Consider the following 22270-nt stretch of genomic DNA (forward strand, 5'->3'; position numbering starts at 1 on the left):
CCTTTGGGGGATCCCAGGGTGGGAGGCCGCCTGCTGCAGTTCGCCCAGTGTTGGTCGGTCACTACGACAGACACTTGGGTTCTGGAGGTGGTCTCCCACGGGTACGCCCTCTCCTTCCGGCACAGACCCCCGGCTCGATTCTTCACCACGGGTCTACCATCAGACCGGAACAAGGCTACGGAGCTGCGGAAGGTATTGCACACTATGCTCCAGGCTGGAGTTATAGTGCCTGTTCCATTCTCCCAGAGGGGCCAGGGTTTCTATTCAAATCTTTTTTTCGGTACAGAAACCCAATGGGTCGTATCGTCCGATTCTCAACCTCAAAGCACTCAACAAGTCTTTGCGGGTACCGAAGTTTCGGATGGAGACCCTACGGTCCATAATTCTGGCGCTGGAACCTGGGGACTACATGGTGTCATTGGACATACAGGACGCTTACCTGCATGTCCCTATTCTTTTGCGCCATCAACAGTTCCTCAGGTTTGCAATCCGCAGCGACCACTTCCAGTTTCGGGCGTTACCTTTTGGCCTGGTGACAGCACCACGTGTTTTCACCAAGGTGATGGTGGTCATGGCGGCTTCTCTGCGGCTGCAGGGAGTCCGCATGTTGCCGTACTTGGACGACCTGTTATTGGTGGCGGGATCTCCAGAGCTCCTGTAACGCCACTTGGACCTGACCATTGCCCTGCTGCAACGGCACGGCTGGCTAATCAACTGGCAGAAGTCCACTCTAATCCCGTCTCGGAGGATTCTGCATCTAGGAGCCTTATTGGACTCGGGACAGCAAAAGATCTTCGTGACGGAGGAAAAGATCTCTGCTTTTCAAGGGTGCGCAGTTGTCTGCACAGCCGCCGGGTGTCTCTACACTCGGCGATGAGGTTACTGGGCTCCATGGTGTCGGTGTTCGACATGGTGGAATATGCCCAGTTTCACTCCAGACCTCTGCAGCACCTGATCCTGTCAAAGTGGAACGGGCTGCCTCAGTCTCTGAAGTCCCAGACGATTGTGTTCACCCCGGAGGTTCGCCTGTCCCTTGGTTGGTGGTTACAGACGACCCACCTCAGCGAGGGACGTCCGTTCTGGGTTCCAAATTGGGTCCTGTTGACAACGGACGCCAGTCTTCGGGGCTGGGGAGCAGTTTCGGGTCCACATCTGTTCCAGGGCAGGTAGACGCCGACAGAAGCGGAGATTCCAATCAATATCTTGGAACTCCGTGCGGTCTTTAATGCTCTCCAGCAGGCACATCGGTTTCTCCAGGGTCACCCGGTACAGGTCCAGTCGGACAACGCTACCACCGTGGCCTACATAAACAGGCAAGGAGGAACCCGAAGCCGGGCGGCTCTCGTAGAGGTGTCTCGGATCCTGGTTTGGGCGGAGCGCAATCTTCCGGCCATATCAGCGGTCTTCATCCCGGGAGTGCTCAATTGGGAGGCGGACTTTCTAAGTCGCCAGGACGTTCATCCGGGGGAATGGTCCCTGCACCCGGACGTTTTTCAACTACTGGTGGACAGATGGGGTCTTCCAGAGATCGACCTCATGGCGTCCCAGCACAACAACAAGTTGCCGGTGTACGGGTCTCGCACAAGAGACGAAGGGGCGTCTCTGGTGGATGCTCTGTCCGTCCGGTGGACGTTCCGGTTCGCATACCTGTTCCCTTCTTCCACGGGTAATCCGGAAATTCAAACAGGAAGGAGGGACGCTCCTGTTGATAGCTCCCGCGTGGCCCAGACGGCACTGGTTCTCAGACCTTCAGGGTCTGTCCGTGGACAGTCCTCTGCGGTTGCCGCTACGACCGGACCTCCTGTCTCAGGGTCCTTGTCGTCACCCGGACCTGACTCGGCTTTGTCTTTGACGGCGTGGCTGTTGAGACGGCCATGCTGAGGTCCCGGGGGTTTTCCAGCTCTGTGGTGCGTACCATGTTGCGAGCTCGGAAACCGTCTTCCGCGAGGATATACCATCGCGTGTGGCATACGTTCTTCCAGTGGTGTCGACCGAGAGGTTATGCACCGCGGGAGTTTCGTCTGTCTCGGATTCTCGCCTTCCTGCAAGCGGGACTAGATCATGGGCTTCGCCTTGCTTCTTTGAAGGTACAGGTTTCGGCCCTGTCTGTCTGGTTTCACCGTAGGATTGCTACAATCCCGGATGTGCGCACCTTTATGCAAGGTGTTGTCCGCATTCAGCCGCCCTTTGTTCCACCTGTGGCGCCTTGGGATTTGGCTGTGGTCCTGAGGGCTCTCCAAGGACCGCCGTTTGAACCACTGGGATCAGTGGATCTTAAATGGCTAACAGCTAAGACTGTTTTCCTTCTGGCTATTGCTTCGGCCAGACCTGTTTCTGAGTTAGGGGCTCTTTCTTGTAGACCCCCTTTCTTGGTTTTTCATGGGAACAGGGCAGTACTCCGCACTCGGCCCGAGTTTCTTCCCAAAGTTGTTTCCCAGTTTCATGTTAACGAGGAAATCGTTGTTCCGGCCTTTAACTCACCGGGTCTTTCCGTGGGTGAGGCCTCTTTGGATGTTGTGCGGGCCTTAAGGACTTATGTTGACCGCACTTCTTCGTTTAGGAAGTCGGACGCTTTGTTTGTCCTCTATGGCTTCCGTAAAAAGGGTTGGCCTGCTTCAAAGCAAACTTTGGCAGCCTGGATCCGTATGGCTATTTCTGAAGCTTATCTTCATGAAGGCCTACCGGTTCCTCCTTCTCTGAAGGCTCATTCCACTAGGTCTGTGGGTCCTTCGTGGGCAGCTCGACGTGGTGCCTCTGCAGTCCAGATCTGCAAGGCTGCTACGTGGTCCTCTGTCCATACCTTTGTGAGGTATTACAGGTTTGATACCTTCACCTCTGAGGATGCTTCCTTCGGGCGGCGGATTCTCCTTTCTGCACAGGAGCGTCCCAACCCTTAAAGGATACTGCTTTGGGACATCCCCAAGGTATCCTGTGGATACCCTATGGACCCTGAAGTAGAAAATATGAGATATGGTAAGAACTTACCCTTGTTATCTCTATTTCTACGAAGTCCATAGGGTTCCACAGGACTCCCGCCCTGTCGCACCTGTGCTGCAGATGGGCTTTGCTCTGGTCACCGGTTTTCCGTCTCCCTCTGGTGAGAATGTGATTCTTGTATGTGTCCAGATCTTTGTTCTCTCTCTTCCTTCTCCTCCTCCGGCCTATGGCTTGGTAACTAACTGAGGTGCCTTGGCTCGGGGGCGGGGTATAGGAGGGGGACCTAGTGCATCCTGGGAGGCTGAAAGCTTAACTCTTTGGTGCCCTGCGACTGACGTCACACCTATACCCCAAGGTATCCTGTGGAACCCTATGGACTTCGTAGAAATAGAGATAACAAGGGTAAGTTCTTACCATATCTCATATTTTTGCAGTGTCTTGTGATATGTGTGTAGTCTGGATATGTTTCTTCGATGTATGTAACATGATTTGGATACAGATTGAATGTCATGAACAAAGCACAGTTTTGACTCAAGAACAACACCTAGGCACCGAGTTTGAGGGACGGGGTTGTTGTGTTTTCAACAGAAATAGTGATGTCAGGTCGGCAGCTACTATTACTAGTGACTCTTTGGTGTTGCGTGGTGTTGCCTTTGTATCATAAATATGTTTTAAAATTGATTTTGTTGCCACAATTCTTGTTAAAGAAAATACGTTTCCTTACGTGCCTCAGTAGTCTCCCTGATCAGATTTCTCCTTGTACTGTCAGTAGCTTTGGAGGGACAAAATATTCTTGGCAGTGTCACTGTTGTGCCACATTTTCTCATTTTTACTGATGTTTATCTTCACATTGTTCCATGGTGTATATAATACATTTTAAATCCTTTTATATTCCTCTCCTGATTGGTAGCTTTCATCCCTAAGAAACCGTAGGTGTACTGAACGCTTCTTGCGGACCATGTTATCCGTGTAGGATAAGAAAACTACAAAGAAATCTGTAAGAACAGATTATCTTTATTTAGGGTTAATGAAATCACTTTCATTGCTGGCAGGTATATGCTAGTTACCTTTTGAATGTGGTTGGTTAATGCTGAACACAGTTGCAGTCCCATTATGAGGTGGTGTGGACACTTATTCATATAGGGTATTGTATGAATTGTATTTCACCCCTTTAGCCTAAAAATAGTTTATTTGACTTTCACTTGAAATTTGTTCGTTTTAAAGTAACTTTTAAGATGGAAAAGGTGTGACATCATTTATCTTGATTTCACCCTTTACATCACAAAAAACTGCAATTTCCATAAAGGTGTGTGCTTTTTTATATCCCCTGCATCACACGCATTCTCAATTGTAACCTGTGCAAACCACTGGTTTATTTAATTCACTTACTAGGTTCTACAGAAGAAGCAGCAGGACACAAAGAGACTGGCAACCCTTTCTGTGCAGAATGAGAAGTGTGTATCTGATCTTCAGCAAAATGTATTTAACATGCGGCAACAACAGGCTCAGCTACAAAAAAAACTCAAAGAAGAAACAGAGAAAAAGAAGAAACTTGAGTTAGCTGTGCAAAAAGACCAGCAACAAATCAAGGTAAGTGATAAGCATCAATCCAATATGATTTTGTGGCATTCTTTGCATCGTAAATGGCAGCACTGCTGATTAAAAACACTATCAAGGCTTGTGATATAACCATAACCTCTCACATATTAGAGATAATGTGTTTCTCTCTAGTATGAAAATACTCACAAACTAAGGCTCCCACTCCTCTATACCCTGCCCCCAGCCACTCATCCACTCTGAGTTTGGTGCCGACAGGAGCTGGGCACCATTTTTAAAGGGGGTTGCTTTAGGTGATCCCCCGCTATTGATTTTATTTTAAAATGTTTTACTAGCATGAGCAGTGAGAGGCATCCTATAGGATGCCCCCACTGCCTCACCACCGCCCCAGTGTTGGTGGGCGCATCACTGGCGACAGGGTCAGTGACTTTGCACAGCGGGGACAAGATAAATCGGCTCCCTGCATGCAGGGAGCCACGTGTTCACAGCTGGTACCGCTGGTGCAGGAGACCACCGGTGGTACTGGCAGTGGAAGCTCCCAGTCTCCCGGTCCGCCCACTAGAACACCAGGGTATTACTTTGGAGCAGGGTTCTGCTTAATAGTAGCAATTAGGGCAGAGGTTCCCAAACGCGGTCCTCAAGGCTCCCCAACGGTTCAGGTTTTAGAGATATCCATGGTTGAGCACAGGTGGTTAAATCAAATTCACTGAGGTACTAATTAAGTCACTTGTGCTCAGCCATGGATATCTCTAAAACCTGAACTGTTGGGGTGCCTTGAGGACCGCATTTGGGAACCTCTGCCTTAGGGAATAAAGTCATTGGGTAGAGGCAAGGATCTGTGTATTCTCAACGTTGGATAGGTCAGGATCTTCTCCTTTGTGTGAGTGGCCAGATCTTCATAAAGCCTGAGGGCCCCGTCAGTGAGTATCCCATGCTGGATTTTCTTTGTTTTACAGTATCATGAGTGAGGGGAGGATTGAGTTTCAGGGGCAGCACATTACATTGCTTAACTGCTAATAAATGGATCTGGAAACATTACATCTATAATATTACATTTATATGTACAGCAGAAATAGTTTTTCATCTCTAAAACAATAGATATCAAATGCTGATTAAAATAAGTCTAAACATCAATATACAGTTATACAAATTCAATAGCAATAGGACATTATGCCTATAATGAAAATAATATTTATAATAACGTACAGAAAGTGTTGTTTTTTATTGTACTTGATTCAGTTTTAATATTTTACTTTGAAAGCTTCTTATTTTTTAAAAGCAAGGAGGCTTCAATAATATCACAAATATCTAATAACGCCAATATTATTATAACAATTATAGATATAATAGATGTGCGGTACGGTTTTACTCGGATTTACTTGCATATGTTTGGTTCTCATAAACGACATCGTATTGGCTACCTGGCTTTCACGTGTTTTGGATAGCCAATAAGATAAATTCAAACTAATCTGATTTGGCGATAAGAACCAAATAATACCGAACCCAAACATCTCTAATTGAAACATATATATTCAATAAAAGTTATTAACTAGAAAATCAGAATGTTAGCAGCAGCAAATGGTTACTAAATAATGCTTCAAGAAATGAGTAGTTCTAGCAGATCCTAACAATGTTATAGTTATGCTGAAGTAGTAGCAATATTAACAGAAATAATTTTGCAATGTTATTAAATAAATCAGCAGCACTATGGCGCTTAGTGAGTACATTAAGCAATGAGTCAGATGGACATACAGCCTGCATACAAATTTTCACACCCATAGTCTGATTAGGGAGAGACAAGCCTCCAATTGAGTATATTACCTTGTGACTCTGGGTAATATAAATTGTTACATAAGCTAAAACAAGTTATTGGAGGATTTGCTAGAAGTAGTCCTTTCTAGAAGTATTATTTAGCAACCATTCACTGTTGGTAACATTATAAAAAAAAATTGTTATAATAATATTAGAGTTATTAAATATATGTGATATATTACTTCCTTATATTTATTTCAATATATTCCACACAAAAGTCCTACCTCTCCTGATAGAAATTATATAGAATTAAGTAAACTAAAAAGTTTGAGGCGTGCACCTGAAAATGTAAAAAATGTACTTGGTCATTTCAGGGAGGATAGATGCGTGGAATCTGGGAATTTGGCTTTGTATACACCTGACTTGTTTGTAAGCAATAAAGCTGAATTTTGCTTCTTTTGTCAAATTTAGTGTAAATGGTATATGTTGCATTTTGGATGTTTTCGAAGACAAAAAAAATAAAGATAACATATAATCCAAATAATGTATTAAACTGTACAACATAAATAATGCATCACAATTGTTGTACAATTTGAACTGTAAAAAACAACATGAAAAACAGAATTAATGGGTAAAAATTAGTTGTGTTTATTAAAACTGTTGGTAGTATGGGGAACATACAATCCCTATGCCCCAGCATTACAAATGTATTGCTCTAATAAGCACCATTATAGCGAATGAATTTATTTGATTTTATATGTGTAATCATTTTAAGTACTGTCCTGTTCACCTTGGCTGACTTGCATCCTCCAAAACATTATTTCTTAAGACCTAAAAGTAGCCATATATCCTACATTTATGTTTCAAAAGCGATGTCAGTCGTGTATCTACAGTACTACAGTACTATTTTTATTATAATAAAAGATAGTGAAATTGTCTTTATTTAGGAACTTCAGTTAAAGACTGAGCAACAACAGAAGATGTTGAAGCTAAAAAGTGAACAGATTGCTGCCATAAGAAGACGAAAAAGTACATCAAGTATGCCAGACCAGCTTCAGCTAGTGAGTTCCTACTGTATACCGCACACAATGCTTACAAATATTCTCTGACAGCTTTGTGTTCAGCTGACTAGTACAGGTCATTGAGATCAGGCTGCGGTGTGAGTAATGCAGAAAACCTGTTGGAAAGACTGGAAATGTGTAAAACCAGAAATGTCCCACTTTGTGAGATTAAAATAATAATGTTTTCCTGAACATACACTTTGCCTATATTTACTAAAGGTGCTCAAATCCTCTATTTTTCTTTTTATCGCTTTATAATTATGTAATGTAAATATTAAGGAGTGAATGTATACATCTATTCCTGTCGTAGGACATTGCTTCTGGTGATAGTAGCTCTGCCTGCAAAGCCCATATTCAGAAGAAAAACTTGTTTCTCTTTTCCCAATAATTCCATTTCTCCTTCCGGAGATCTCATGTGAATCTTATTGAAGTATGAATCCTCTCACAGTATAATAACCTGGCTGTGGCCTGTTGGTAATAGTTGTGTGTGTCATCATTGATGGTGAGGTATGTGGTCACTGGAGACAGTCTGTAAAGGGCTGAAATAGACACAAGCAATTGGGTGTGCTCATAGCTTGCGTAGAGGGGAAACTAAAGTCCTCAAACTTTCCTGTGTTAAGCACAATTTTCAAGTTTCTTTTTTTGAGCCTACTTTCACTTTTAAACTGCAGATTTCTTCAGATTTGCCATTTATTAAATAACACCAAATTGTACAATACATTATTATACAATTATATTATACAGTATATTCCAGTTATTGATAATTGAATAAATTTAGCTAAAAAAATTTTGAAACAAACTCTAAAGCTGGGTACACATCTTATGGCGATGAGATGTAATGATGCATCGCTGTACACACGACACGATCCAGCGTATGACGGCGCAATGTATTTTTACATGCTGCATGTAACAATGCGGCGTCGGCCGTGGAATTGGCTCATCTCATGTGCAGTACAGCAGATGGGGACGATTCAATGAACGACGGCCGGGAACGATGGCTTGGGTATACACATTATACGATGTGTCCGATATATCGTTCCGATCACTGTCGGAAAGATATATCGGATGACCGATTTGTATAGTATGTACCCAGCTTAAGTTGATTGTATAAAATGGACTGAGTTTCTGAACTTTGCAAAATCATTTCAGTGGTAATAACTGATGAAATGTCCATGAAAAGAAAATTACAGCTACTATGCATTATGCTCTGCAACTATTTGTGTTAAAAAAAAAAAAGCCCAATTTGCGTGTATTCGTATAGTTTAACATTTTCTACCAAATCCCATTGGTATACTGCATAAGATCTGACACGAAGAGAATGTGATAAAAATTGTTTGTGTATCAGATATACAAAAGTATAGAGTCAAGAAGCAAGTTATTACAATCAGAAAATGTATGTCATAAAAATCACAAAATAATATAGCATCCTCTTGCTGAAAAGATTCTGGGAAACGCAAAGGTAAGTCCAATGTAATATTCAGAGCAGAACAGACGGTCCAGGCAGCAGAATAGTGTAGAAGTCCAAGAAGCCAGAAGCAAGACCAGAAAATTCAGCATGAGTACACAGGCTGGGCCTGAGACCATGGTAGAACTAGGAAGGCAGAACAGAATCATCTGACTAAATTTAGTTGTTGGTTACACAAACCAGATGGCAAGGTGCTGACTGAGCATTATCACCAGACCTACTAGAATACACACCAAGATAAATGATATGGAAAGAAACACATAATCCTGGCACATACAGAGCTGCATTTTCTCTACAGACTTCCCTGCTAAACACCTCCCCTTAAAAGTTTCTTGGCACATGCTGAGTTTTTTTTTTTTTACTAACAGCCCAGGGGTGCCAATCTGCTGTAATACCAGTCACATTTGCTATCTTTGTCTAGACCACAGGTTCTCAAACTCGGTCCTCAGGACCCCAAACAGTGCATGTTTTGCAGGTCTCCTCACATAATTACTAATGAAATAGTTATCTGCACCTGTAGATCTTTTAACATGTGTCAGTGAGTAATGAGTACACCTGTGCTCCTGCTGGGTGACCTGCAAAAAGTGAACTGTGTGGGGTCCTGAGGACCGAGTTTGAGAAGCACTGGTCTAGACTACACTACACAGCTAATCAACAGATTGCTTTTGTTTGCTATGGTATTGAAGCCAATTTGTATATTTGAGCTATATATAGTAAATGACTCTTATTATCATGAAAAAGCTCTTTAAAGACCTATATATTGCAAGTTTCCTACATTTTGCATGGTGTTCTTATTTGAATTACAGTATTTGTTTAGAACTAATTTCTTACAGTTAGACAATCCAAAACACATATTGCACTGGTCACTGATTTGAGCAGATTATTTAAGTTTGTACCATTGATTGTTGTACTTGTATTTTATAATCATAGGGGAAATATTGTTCAAACTATGAATATTTTTGACAGTAGAAAAGATGCTATGTCATTAGTATAGCTTCTCTGTTACATTTAGCTTAGACTTCTTAAAATAATACTTATACCTCTTTTTATAACCCTAATATATTATGTCCTATTCAGAAAATGGAAGAACAAAAGAAATGGCTGGATGAGGAGGTAGAGAAGGCTTTAATGGAGCGGCAAGCGCTGAGCGAGCTAGAGGAAGATTTGAGGAAGAGAGAAGAGAGCATTGCTAAGATGGAAGACATGCTTAAGGAGAAGAGCCAGCTGGAGATTAAAAAACTGAGATCAAGTCAGGTGTGTTTAATAATTGTACACATTAAATACTTTTTATAAAATTCAGTAATCCCTCTTTGTAACAGGGAAGTTCCTAGACAAACTAGCTCCAAAAGTGAAGTTTCAAAATTTGCCTCCTCTGGAGACAACCAAGGCATGGGAATACAGAAACATATGCAGCAGTTGTCGAGTAGGCCATGCAAGCTATAGTAGCTGGTACCATTGTAAATTACCAAATTTCTTAGGAATTTCATTGTCGTTTGGTCATTTTTCATGGTAGTCCTAAAGATCATGGTATGTTTTTGTAAGGTCTGCTACTTCAAAATAGTAGTTATGGGATGTCTGCTTCTCCTGAAGGACCCATATGATTCAACATTTTTTTCCATGCATGCACTGTGGCCAACTTGCGTGCAACTCTGATTTGACCCCTTGTTCTCAACTTTACTCCCCCCAGTTATTTGGGAAATAGATAAATATTAAATCAAATTCTTTATTTATCCAGGCAAACACCAGTAAGCAAGCTCATTTATAAGTTAGACTTACAGTAAGTCAAGTAGCAATACATTTATCTCATGTCCAATCACAGCTGGTTTATTTAAAGGCCAAAACCTGCTCATGAAGCAAATTGCCTGTCACTCTTACCGGTAGAGTAAACCTAGTTAAGATGATAGTCCAACCCAAACTTCTTTATATTTTTCATCACTCGTCTATTTATCTTCCACTGTCATTATTTCGTAAAGTGGAGGGTCTGAGTGGACCACCGGGCCCGTATTCGATACAGTACGCATACTAGACCCAAAACGGATGGTTTAGCACTACCTAATTTTCGTTTTTATTATTATGTGGCACAATTATCACATTTGAGGCTTTGGTTACAGGACACCTCGGTGGAGGCTCTTCACATGTTATTAGTAACTCCGGCCATGCCAGGACATACACCTTTACAAGCTCTGCTTGCTGGCAAGGAATATCGATTGGGTCCTCAGTTGATAACTCAAGCTGTTAAAATGTGGACGTCTGTTCATAAACTCCTAGGGTTCAAGAACATTGACCATGACAACCCTCTATGGAATGCTAAGTCACTGTCAGAACTATCCACTCTTCAGGCTAGAGTGTTCTGGGGTAGCAGGGGTATAGTCACGCTGGGGCATATTTATAAGGGCAATGTGTTGAAATCATTCTGCCAGCTGCGTAATGAGTACTTGCTCCCCCTATGATATTTTATGGATTCTAATAGCTTAGACACGCTTTAACCGCTCAATTTTCAGGGACATCACCCAATATTCAGGACTCACCACTTAAATTACTTTGGTCACATATTAGTTCCAAACAAACTCTCTCCTCTCTATATTCATATGTAATGGCGGCTCATCACTCTTCTAATTTACCACACCTAAATTATTGTGGGAGGAAGATGTGGGTCCAATGCCTTGGGAAGTCCGAGAGAATCTACATCATCTATCAGATTCCAACAGATCCAACTGGTTATAATACATAGAACTTAACTGACACCTGAACATCTTCTAAACTTTGGGGGTCGTACTGATGCTTCTGAATTTCTCAATAACAAGTTTTGGCTTAGGGGTGCCGTGAAAACAATGCTGATACTCTAGGGTGCCGTGGTTCAAAAAAGTTTGGGAACCTCTGAGCTATAGTGTATTGTTAAAGTGTATAAACTCATGGAATGGAGATGAGACCGTAAGCAGACAAACTTTTCTTTGTAAAAATTAGGTCACCTTCTTTTAATTACTCTATTTTCTTATCCTTATTGACACAGGAAAGTTGTTGCCCTCTGTCTCAGCACCATTCAACGAGAGTTTATACCCTTTAATTATACATGTGCAACTCTGCAGCATCCCCTGTATGGTTTTTTTTTGGGGGGGAAGGGGGGGATGGTTACCTCCTTTCCTGTCTTCTACTCTTACAAAAGTGCAGATCAATGCATCCGAGACCACCATTATTTGTCCCTTTGAAAGTAGTATTGATGGCACTACAACAACCTCTTGAATCAGTGGAGGTGAAGTTTCCCACATAGAAATGGCCAGGAGAGTCTGAGTACTGGAGCCTCTGTCTTACATATATCTTTATCTGATTTTTTTATGAGGATACAACCTGTGGTATACATACGAATTGTCGTGCTTCCGATAGCATGATATCGACAGGACAATGCAGACACTTGTAATGTTATTTAAAACATTGTAACAGTGTCAGCATTATAACATTAAGCATGATTGTAAAGTATCATGTTTAAAGTTGTAATGCCGACATTTACTTTGCATGACGATCGGCAACGTAACAACTTTCCGCTTCTGCATGAAAGCAAACTTTCCAGCCATTGTGATTCTGTCGCTGGGTCTGAAGAGGAGGGATCTCTTCTCTTGATGGGTGTTGAAGAACTGTGATGCTTACAAAAGAGGTTGGTCTGATTCACCACTGACAGCAGCTAAATGTATTACTTCTGTGATTAGGGATTTGTACATTGAGGGCCTGATTCTGAGGTGGAAGCTACGTCTTCTAACTCCACCCGTCTGCAACTTTATGCAAATACCACCACAAAGCCCTTCCCTACTGTTCATCCGTGCACATGAATATTGCACCATCTAAACTTTCACCAGCCCTTATGGCAGGTTTAGATTTTCCAATGAGTATGGCCTCCAATGTCAACAATTGAGAATCTGTGTATACAAACACCTTAGCGACCCTCCAATAATACACCCATAAGATAGACAATCTAGGTGTGTCTGTTTAGCCACCACCCAGGAGAGCCCAGGAGCAACTTTTGTCTTTGCATACCCACCTATAGGGGTAGCTTTGGGACATCCTCACAGTACACGTCCCACAAATAGATGAAAGAGAACACAGGATTTTTATTCTAATGCTGAATCCTTCAATGTGAATTAATTGTATGACACTGAGCACCCAACCGGATTAAGGTCTAGTTCTCCTGTTAAACGTTTACCAAAGCTAAATGTGTTTTTTCAAGGGTGTTGTGTCTCTCTCCTGGTTTTACTAATGCTCTGATTCTGTCCTGTGGGGCATGGTTAGTTCCCTGCAGTATGGGGAAACAGTGCCAAAGTCTTAATGGAGGTAGTATAAAATATATAAAAGCTTGTAAACTTTTTTTCATCATTTAGATTTCCTAGATTCAGGAAATGTATAGCACAATCTAACAAACCTACTTGCCACTTCTAGTTGTGAGCGTGTTCCCAAATCTCACAGATGATCAATAAACAACCTATAGAAATAGCTATTGTTGAGATATCATACTGTATTTTCATTAATGGTTGTGCATCTTTAATGGAACAATTTTGGTTTGCATGTGCTGGCAGGTAAATAAGGTAGTTATTTGTAAATAATACTTTCTTCAAGACCACGGTTACTAATAGGCAGATGCTTCCCAGGAAATGTAATTGTGAAACAGGACCTCTGAAAATGTAACGTGAGTGCCTCTCCTCTGGCTGGATAATATGGCAACAGCAGAAGCTTTTACTGAAACCAATGAAAGCTCTTGCATATCTTCTGGCTGTTGTACATAATATAGGTCCTCTGTTACTTTCCTAGGCTTTAAACAGTGACATGCTGAAGTTGTCAACTCGCCTGAGTGCCTTAGAGAATGAGCTTACAGACAAAAGTAAGAAACTGCGCAGCGGTACTAGCGAGGAGCAGAAGAAAGTGTTTGAGGAGGTGAAAGTGCTACAGAAGGAAAGGGACCACCTCCTACACAGAAGAGACAGTCTGGATGAGAAACTGAAGAATGGCTCAGTGCTATCACCTGAGGTACTTATTATTATTATTATTATCATTTATTTATATGGCGCCACAAGTTTTCTGCAGCGCCTTACAAAGTACATAAACAAATAGATTGAAATACAGTGACTTACAGTACAGTACAATACAATACATTACAGGACATGGATAATGTACATTGCTACATTCACGACCATAACACCCAGATAAGCAACAATGCAAAGCAACCAAGTGTTAGGTGCCCTGGTAGAGAGTAAGAAGTAGATGAAGGTAAAGTAAGGAGATGCACAAGAGGGTACTTACAGTCCCTTTTGTCTTAACTGCCTTTCATTTTGTTTCTAGGGGTATATATACTAAAGTGCAGGTTTTTAGAAGTGGAGATGTTGCCCATAGCAACCAAGAACATTCTACTTATCAGTCATCTAGCCCCTTCTAGAAGATAATAGCTAGAATCTGATTGGTTGCAATGGGCAACATCTCCACTTCTAAAAATCTGCACTTTAGTAAATATACACCAAGGAATCTGTAATAATTACAGAACCAAGACTGGTGTATAATTGAAATATATACAAATTGCAACACTTGATAAATATAATGCTAGAACAGTTTACAATACTTCTGGCTCAAGATTTGTTTATAGGTAAATTGATTGCAGCAATCGTGCAATTTGCAATCGATTGAAAAAGGGAAAGATTTTTATACAATCGATTGTGGCAATTCAGGCAATCTGCAATCGATTGAAAAAAGGGAAAGATTTTTATACAATCGATTGTGGCAATTCAGGCATTCTGCAATCGATTGAAAAAGGGAAAGATTTTTATACAATCGATTGTGGCAATTCAGGCAATCTGCAATCGATTGAAAAAGGGAAAGATTTTTATACACAATCGATTGCAAATTGCACGATTGCTGCAATCAATCTCTGATGTATGGGGGCCTTCACTCCTACTCACAAATTCTAAAACATAATTTTGCCCTTTTGAAATGACCTGTGGAGCATCAGATATCCAGAACAGGTGTGCAGCAAGGGCCATCTTTGAGTTCAACTGCTGATTTTGATTAACACATCTATAGAAAGTATCCGGAGTTATTCCAGTTAGTTGTTGCACCCAGTGTATTCATTTTTATTTAGCAAAGTCAGTATGCGATTGGCATAACCTTTTAAAGACAAAGCAAATTTTTTATTTGTTTTTCTACTCTTCCATCCTAAATAAATAGTCTCTTTTAGCATATGTTTTGTTCACCAATACCAGTGGTGGGTGCGTGTGTATTTTCATATTAGCTTCTGTCTTTTCAAAATAATAAATACCCATCCAGGTGTGATGTCTGTGTCAGCTGTTCCTACGGCCAGTGTACGAGCAGTCAGTGGGTCGCCCGCAAACACAGCCAGACGTACCAATATATCTAAGTGATATATCGGCATCGGCTGTGCTGCAGGGCTGACCTAATATGTCTGTGAACAACGTCACATATCAGGTGTACACACACACTAGTGATATATAGACTTCATTGTCCGAACGATCGATATATCGACAAGCGTGTACCCAGCTTAAGTCTTTATCATTGCCTAGGAATTCACAAGAGATGCTGCTTTGTTAGTCGTTATTGTAATTGTGTTCTCCTGCATATGTTCTAACAAAGCTGCACTCGAACACTGCTTAGTGTCAGATACTTATTTCCACAGGAAGAGCACATCTTGTTCCAGCTAGAGGAGGGGATAGAAGCATTGGAGGCTGCCATTGAGTACAAGAATGAGTGCATTCAGAGCCGACAGGATGCCTTGAAAGACTTCTCTCAGATTCTCACACAGAGTGAAGCCAACGTCATAGAGAAGTTCAGCTCCTTATCTGCTTCCGAGACTAGATCTATCCTTGTCAGATACTTCAACAAGGTCTAAGCTTTTACTGTTGATCAGTGCTATCATTTGTATCTTGTTATGGAAAACAATTGACTAATTTGTAATTTTTTTAGTCCTTTTATGATGTACATACAGTAAAATTAACAAAATAAACATTGCACAAGAATAAGGACTTAAAAGTCAAAATAAATCCAGATCCATAGAAATGTAACTTCATTAGTTCAATTGCCTGTACTGTAATTAGACAGTGTTTGGCAAGTCCATGTACTATAAAAGAGCTACTCCTGACCTGTGCTTATCTTTTCTTCAGGTTGTGAGCCTAAGGGAGACTGAACGGAAGCTGCAGCTGCAGTCGCAAGAATTGGCTATGAAAGTGTCAGAGCAGGAGAACATAGTGAGAGAGCTGGAGTCAGCCTTGGAGCATCTTACATTGCAAAGTGACAGGCGGTTGACCCAGCAACAAAAGGAGCATGAACAAAAGATGCAGCTTCTTTTACAGCACTTTAAAGGTATGAGGGCAACCGGAGCAGAGTGAGCACTTTATTATTATTACTTTATTATTGTACTAGCAATGGAACCTGGCCACCTGACCCGGCTTTGCTCTGTCTGGTCCCGCCCTCACATCTGCTGCTCTGTTTCCCCCGTTAGGTCCTGCAGACCACCCTCTACTCCATCCCACTTCCATACTTACCCCAGTTTCCGGGGCCGATTGGGTCATCTGCTTTTGCTTTAGCTAGATATTTGGCTCCCAGTAGTCTTGAGTAAATATCTAATATTGTTAGAATTTGACATGACATCTTAAACTATATTAGTATACAGTAAGAAGTTGGTTGGTTAGGATGTGCTTCGTGGTGGAGTGGGGTAAGGGGATGTGTGGTTGGGAATGTGGAGTGGGGGGAGGAGGGATGGGGCTGGTGCTGCAACATGCGAGTAGGGGTACCTGGTCCTACTATAGGTTGACTATATATGGAAAGGTTGACATACACGCATGTGTAGGTGGGGGGAGGAGGGGAAGGGGAGAGGGAAATGGTGGGGGGAGGGTTGGGCAGCCAGTGTGTATTGTGGTGGATGTTTTTGTGGTGGGGTGCGAATGACAACAGAATGCTGGGTGAGTGGGTATAGGTGATATATTTATTCAATTTGTGTTTAATTGTGTGGACACAAGTTCCTTCCTTCGTCTGGAGGCACAGTGCTCTTCGGGAATTTGTTGTCTCTGGATAGTTCGTGGGGGCGTGTGCTGCCCGATGGTGGTGATCTGGTGCAATCCACAGTGTGGGGGGTGGGTGGACACTTTAAGGGGGCTCCTTACCATGCAGTCCTTACTACTGCATGTACCCCTGCTGGACCTATGGTCTACAGTCTTGGGAACTGGGATGCTCTATTGTTGGTGGTTGGGCGGTGTCCCCAGTGGCGGCGTCCCGCACTGTTAAGGAGGGGTGGTTGGTACCTACCGGAAGGTGCTTGATTACTGTGGCAGGGAGCGGCTTCCTCAAAGTCCAGTTGGGGCCAGATGTTCTGTTGGGCTGATGTGGGCCGTCCACGTGCCTGTGGGTGCAGGGCAGGAGTGACCCGTTGACTGTATGCATTCGCCCTGTGTAGGTGCAAGACAGTGGCGCGTGCCACTCACCCAGCATTCTGTTGTCATTCGCACCCCATCACAAAACATCCACCACAATACACACTGACTGTTCAACCCTCCCCCCACCATTTCCCTCTCCCCATCCCCTCCTCCCCCCCTACACATTACCCAGGAGCGCACGTCAACCTTTCCATATATTAGTATACAGTACATTAAATGCAGCAAGTAACTACTAAACAAAGGGATCTAGATTCAACTAGGAGGTTGAATTATTCAAGGAAAATTAAAATTGTATGACACTTGCATAGATGGCCACATAGCCACAGTTTATTCCACCAAATAGAACCTGTTCTGTAAAGGAGTAACTGCAACTGCTCCATCCCAATAATACACACAAAAAACTGCATTTACACAGTTTTACATAGATTGTACTAACATATAGATGCATGCACTACTAGTGTTAGCACCTTTTCATTTTCAGATTGCCGTACAGAGGGTGTGGTCAGGGCACGGGCCATAACTGCAGTAGGGTTGCCCTTTTATTTGTCATATTTCTAGCCATTATTTTACCATTCTAATAAGGAGCCACCTCATTTCCCTTTATATGTTATCTGAGCAACCTCATGTATCTTTATATGTGATCAGAGCCCCCTCATGCCCCTATATATGTGATCAGAGACCTCTCCGGAGCCTGTTGGGAAGATGATGGCAATCCAGTCACGCCAGCAGCCAGAATACTTTAGAGGTAGAGGCGGCCCGCAGCTAGGGCTGGATCGGCAGAGAGAGCCAGCCTCTGACAGGATTCACAGACACCACCCTTGTGGGATTAGCAGGCCTCTGGACCATGGACAGTACTGCTGATTCCAGACTGTCTGGAGGAATCCCGGACGCATGGCAATCGTACATAATACATTATCAATACAGAAAAACAAACAAAAATGACAATTTAAAATAAACAGGACTCGTGTACAGTAATTTCCATTGTACAGGTTCCTCCTCTGCACTCTTGCTGTAAGCTACTTTCTCCTGTTACGGGAGGAGCCGTTGTTGCATATAACACCGTTCCCCTATTTTCCACACCTTCTATGAAGACTGCTGCTATTGTTACACCTAGTGCATTAACCTTTTGGTTTCTTTCATTAACAGAGAGCTTTTGGTGACTCTCTGCTGATTGATGTACATTCCGGTACCACCTTGCTGATCTTTTTTATAGTATTTCCTTGTAAGAAAGGCTATGCTCTGACTAGACCTTTCACACATACAGGTCACTACAGTGGTCAGCTATTTTGAAGTCATTATCTCCTGTAGAAACTCTCTGTTGACATCACTGGCAGATTTCAATTCCTACAAAAATAACAAAAAGGTCAAAATAAAATGGCGGAAAAAAAGTTCACCAGCATCGAGCACTTTAGGAATTTTTGTACTATCTTTTTACTCAAAGAAAGTAGAGCAGGTAAAAGAGTGAATTCTACTCTTTAAAACTATGTGCCCCATTAGACATTATTGTAGTGTGATCACCAGACAATAACCCTCTCCACTGCAGAATAATAAAGAATTCCAGGGATAAGGAATCCCAACTTGCATTAATTCTGGGTCCCATCTTTATAATGATGTGCCTCCTTAGTAGTTATCACCAGATAATTACACCCTACACTGCAGCAAACCGTTTTCCGCAGATGATGGTGGGGGATTTTTCTTGACTAGATCTCCTCATCTTGGGTCAAATAAAAACAAGGCCCCCTCATTTTATGTGGTAGGTTTTCTAAATGCTATGCATTGTTGAACTATAATGTCATTCCGTTCAAGATGGCGAAACATAGTCTTCTTATAAAAACCTGCGTGCAGATTCCTGTTTTTGTTGTTTTGGAAAGATGGATTAATACTGAGACAAGAAATAGAAAGTAATTCTTGGTGGTGGTTAGAAAAAAAAAATACACGCACAAACACTTTTATATATCCCAGCATAAATTCAATAAACAATTTAAATACAATTTGGCTAATGGAGACCAAACATCAGGCAATTCCCCATTTTGCTAGGGAGGGGGAATCGAAGAAACCCAACAGGTTGGACAATCTCGATTCCGATCTGAAAATAGATGGAATCCGCGAGTCAAGGATTTCTAAAATGTTGAATTTCCCCAACAGATGGCATTAGAGATCAATCTAAACAGTGCACTTCCGCACAGATTGTATAATAAAAATGTTACATAGTGGAATGTTAGCACCTGTCTGATGCTAATACCTTACATGGGATAACTATTCCAAACAACTGCTCAGGGCTGCAAATATAGTAGAACTTCCTAGTGATGTCTTATGATGACATCACTGTCATTCCCTTGACAAGAGCGATAGCAGACCAAAACTGAATGCTGCTTGTAAGATACTAGGGCATTGATTGTGGTTGGTAAAAATCGTGGGTCCAGGAAATTAGCAAAAGTGTTCCTGCACCCTTTGCTGTACCACGCGACTGGTTGAACATATTGCCCTGGTCATTAATTTTTTTATCCATTATAGATAGTGAGAGTGTAGTCTCTGCAGAAAGCATCAAGGCAAATGAAGCAAAAATTGAGGAGCTCACAAAGGAGCTTTACTTCTACAAGACAACCAGCCGAGAACTGAGAAAGAAGCTTAAGGATTTAATTGGAGAATCAAATGTAACATTTTCTAAAAGTAAGTGTTAACTAGAACTACTCCTAGTGCATGATAAATCATATGAGATGATTGTTGTACATATAACCTATGGATATTTGGGTGGCATTATACACATCACTGTACTTATTTAATAGCACTGTTCAAATACCATTAGTGTGTCGTAACCCATATATACCAATGATTTATCAGTTTTCCGTAGTTCAACATGGTAATAATAATGAAAGCTGATATCTAAATTTTATGGGTTCCAGCACTGGTTCTACCGTTTATCTATTGCCTTTGCCATAAAAAAAAAAACATTAAGACCATGCCTTTGCAGATACACCACAAAGCCAGGATGAAGCCGAACCAGGCACTGACCAGAAATTGGCATTGATGAGTGAAAACAACAAGCCCAACAGAAAACCAAAAGACCTTGCAAACTCCCGACTTCAGCAGAGCACTTACAGATTTCCTGGAGATCCTTCAGGAGTTGGGGAACAGGTCTCAGAGCCACGTAGACAAATCAGAAAGCACTCTTCAAGTGGAGATGACCCAGAAGATATTGAAGAGCCACATATTTTAAAGCCATATTCCCGATCTCTTACCCAAAAAACAAAAGCAGAGGCAGTCCGAGAGCCACTTATAGTGAATCCAGTGAAATTGTCCCGTCGAGAGGTGCGACAAATCTCCTTGTCAGGGTTATCAATGAGACGCTCCAGCGTTGGCTCTATTCTTGCTGATTCAATTGAAGATGCACAATAGTCCAAAGACTTTAAAGTTGAGATAGCAGAACATTGTACATATACAATATATATATATATATATATATATATATATATATATATATATTTTCTCTAATTGGGGAAATCAATTCAAAGGAAGTGCATCATCAATAACATATCTACTTTCCATCGTTTCTCATGGAGGTGCGCAGGAAAATTAGCGACACTTGCCTACTGTGAGCAGCCGAACATCGCTGTGTCTCATCACGCTGACAAAATTTCCCTCTAAGAGTAGCACTTGTCACACAGTGAGTACTTTGTCTTGACCAAGGATCTCTCAACAGAGGTCCTTCTTATTCACCACTGATTCACAAACAGCCAGCACTAACCTCTAGAATACTTTCAGAACTGTATATTTGACAGGTTCTTTTATATAATTTTGTGTCGAATCATCTTGAAATAATTTGATATTTATTATTTGCTCCTCATTAAATTGTTGTATAGGACGGCACTTTTTATATATCATCCACATCTAAAAGTCTGTTGCTTGGATGAAATTAAGAAAAAGAAGGGAGACTACTTAAACGTGAGCTTACTGTGTAATAAATGTGGTTAAGAAGGTAGTAAGATAGTGAATGAAAAAATAAATCTCTTAAAAAAAATAAAAATCGATATTTGTGTTTTTGTTAACAATAATCAAATAGTGAATTGTTTTTTGAAATAATATAGTGTATGCTATCTGTAACGTGATCCTCTTATTCTACAGCATTGCTTTATACTTCTAGGATCATTATCTGCACATTGCTGAGACGACTTCAATTTCAGTTTTCTGAAATTCAAATTTCTTATCCTTATTATGATATTGTACTTCTTTTTTATAAGGGGTGTGACTGCATTATTTGGACAATAGGATGCTCTTTTTTATAAGGGGTGTGACTGCATTATTTGGACAACAGGATGCTCTTTTTTTTTTTTTTTTTTTTATTGATCTTAAATGATTATTTTCTTCTCTCCAAACAGCTTTATTCTTACTCTGAAAGAGATTATATTTTGTGGCACAGAGAAACATAAGCAAGGAGATTCCTTCCACTATTTGGGCATGTAGAAAATTATTAGTTTCCTACATTTCATTAAATAAGTTTTGCAGAAAAATATTTTTTTTTCTCTTTAAATTAGCTATTCTGAACATAGAACAATAATTGTACTAGCTAATATGAGTTACTATTAAAAACAGGATTTTGGTACTTACCGATAAATCCCTTTCTCCGATTCCACAGGGGACACTGGAGTTCAAGACAGTGGGGTATAGACGGTGGTAGAGTAGAGCCTGGCACTTTAAATAATTTAGAAGTGTGACTGGCTCCTCCCCCTCTATGCCCCATCAGCCCCAGTTTAAGAACTGAGCCCGAGAGGAGACGGAGGACAACAGGAAAACGAGGAGAAGGAGAAGACCACAGAACGGAACAATACCGACTGAAGGAAAACAGAGGAAACCACTGCAGGGAACACATGCAGTCACACAACTATATAAAGACCCACAACAGGCAGGTACGCCGCGCCGGGCGGGCGTCCAGTGTCCCCTGTGGAATCGGAGAAAGGGATTTATCGGTAAGTACCAAAATCCTGTTTTCTCCTTCATCCACTAGGGGACACTGGAGTTCAAGACAGTGGGGACGTCCCAAAGCCAACCTCCCGGGTGGGAAGCGCGGAGAACATGCCGACCCT

General features: G+C 41.8%; 1 protein-coding gene across 1 annotated transcript in view; it reads left to right on the forward strand.

The window, feature by feature from the left end:
• The window catches only part of KIF27 (kinesin family member 27), a 62164-nt gene extending 40988 nt beyond the window's left edge, over positions 1-21176 (forward strand). Inside the window, exons 11-18 of the mRNA XM_088470106.1 lie at positions 4330-4527; positions 7194-7307; positions 9850-10026; positions 13567-13782; positions 15437-15643; positions 15921-16119; positions 19704-19859; positions 20161-21176. Of these exons, the coding sequence (XP_088326232.1) occupies positions 4330-4527; positions 7194-7307; positions 9850-10026; positions 13567-13782; positions 15437-15643; positions 15921-16119; positions 19704-19859; positions 20161-20585 (1692 nt within the window). The 3' untranslated portion in view covers positions 20586-21176. The remainder of the gene's footprint in view (positions 1-4329; positions 4528-7193; positions 7308-9849; positions 10027-13566; positions 13783-15436; positions 15644-15920; positions 16120-19703; positions 19860-20160) is intronic.
• Positions 21177-22270: the final 1094 nt, after the last annotated feature.

This window comes from Taudactylus pleione, unplaced genomic scaffold (genome assembly GCF_031769625.1).
Source record: "Taudactylus pleione unplaced genomic scaffold, aTauple2 ptg000095l, whole genome shotgun sequence".
NCBI classification, from domain to species: Eukaryota; Metazoa; Chordata; class Amphibia; order Anura; family Myobatrachidae; genus Taudactylus; species Taudactylus pleione.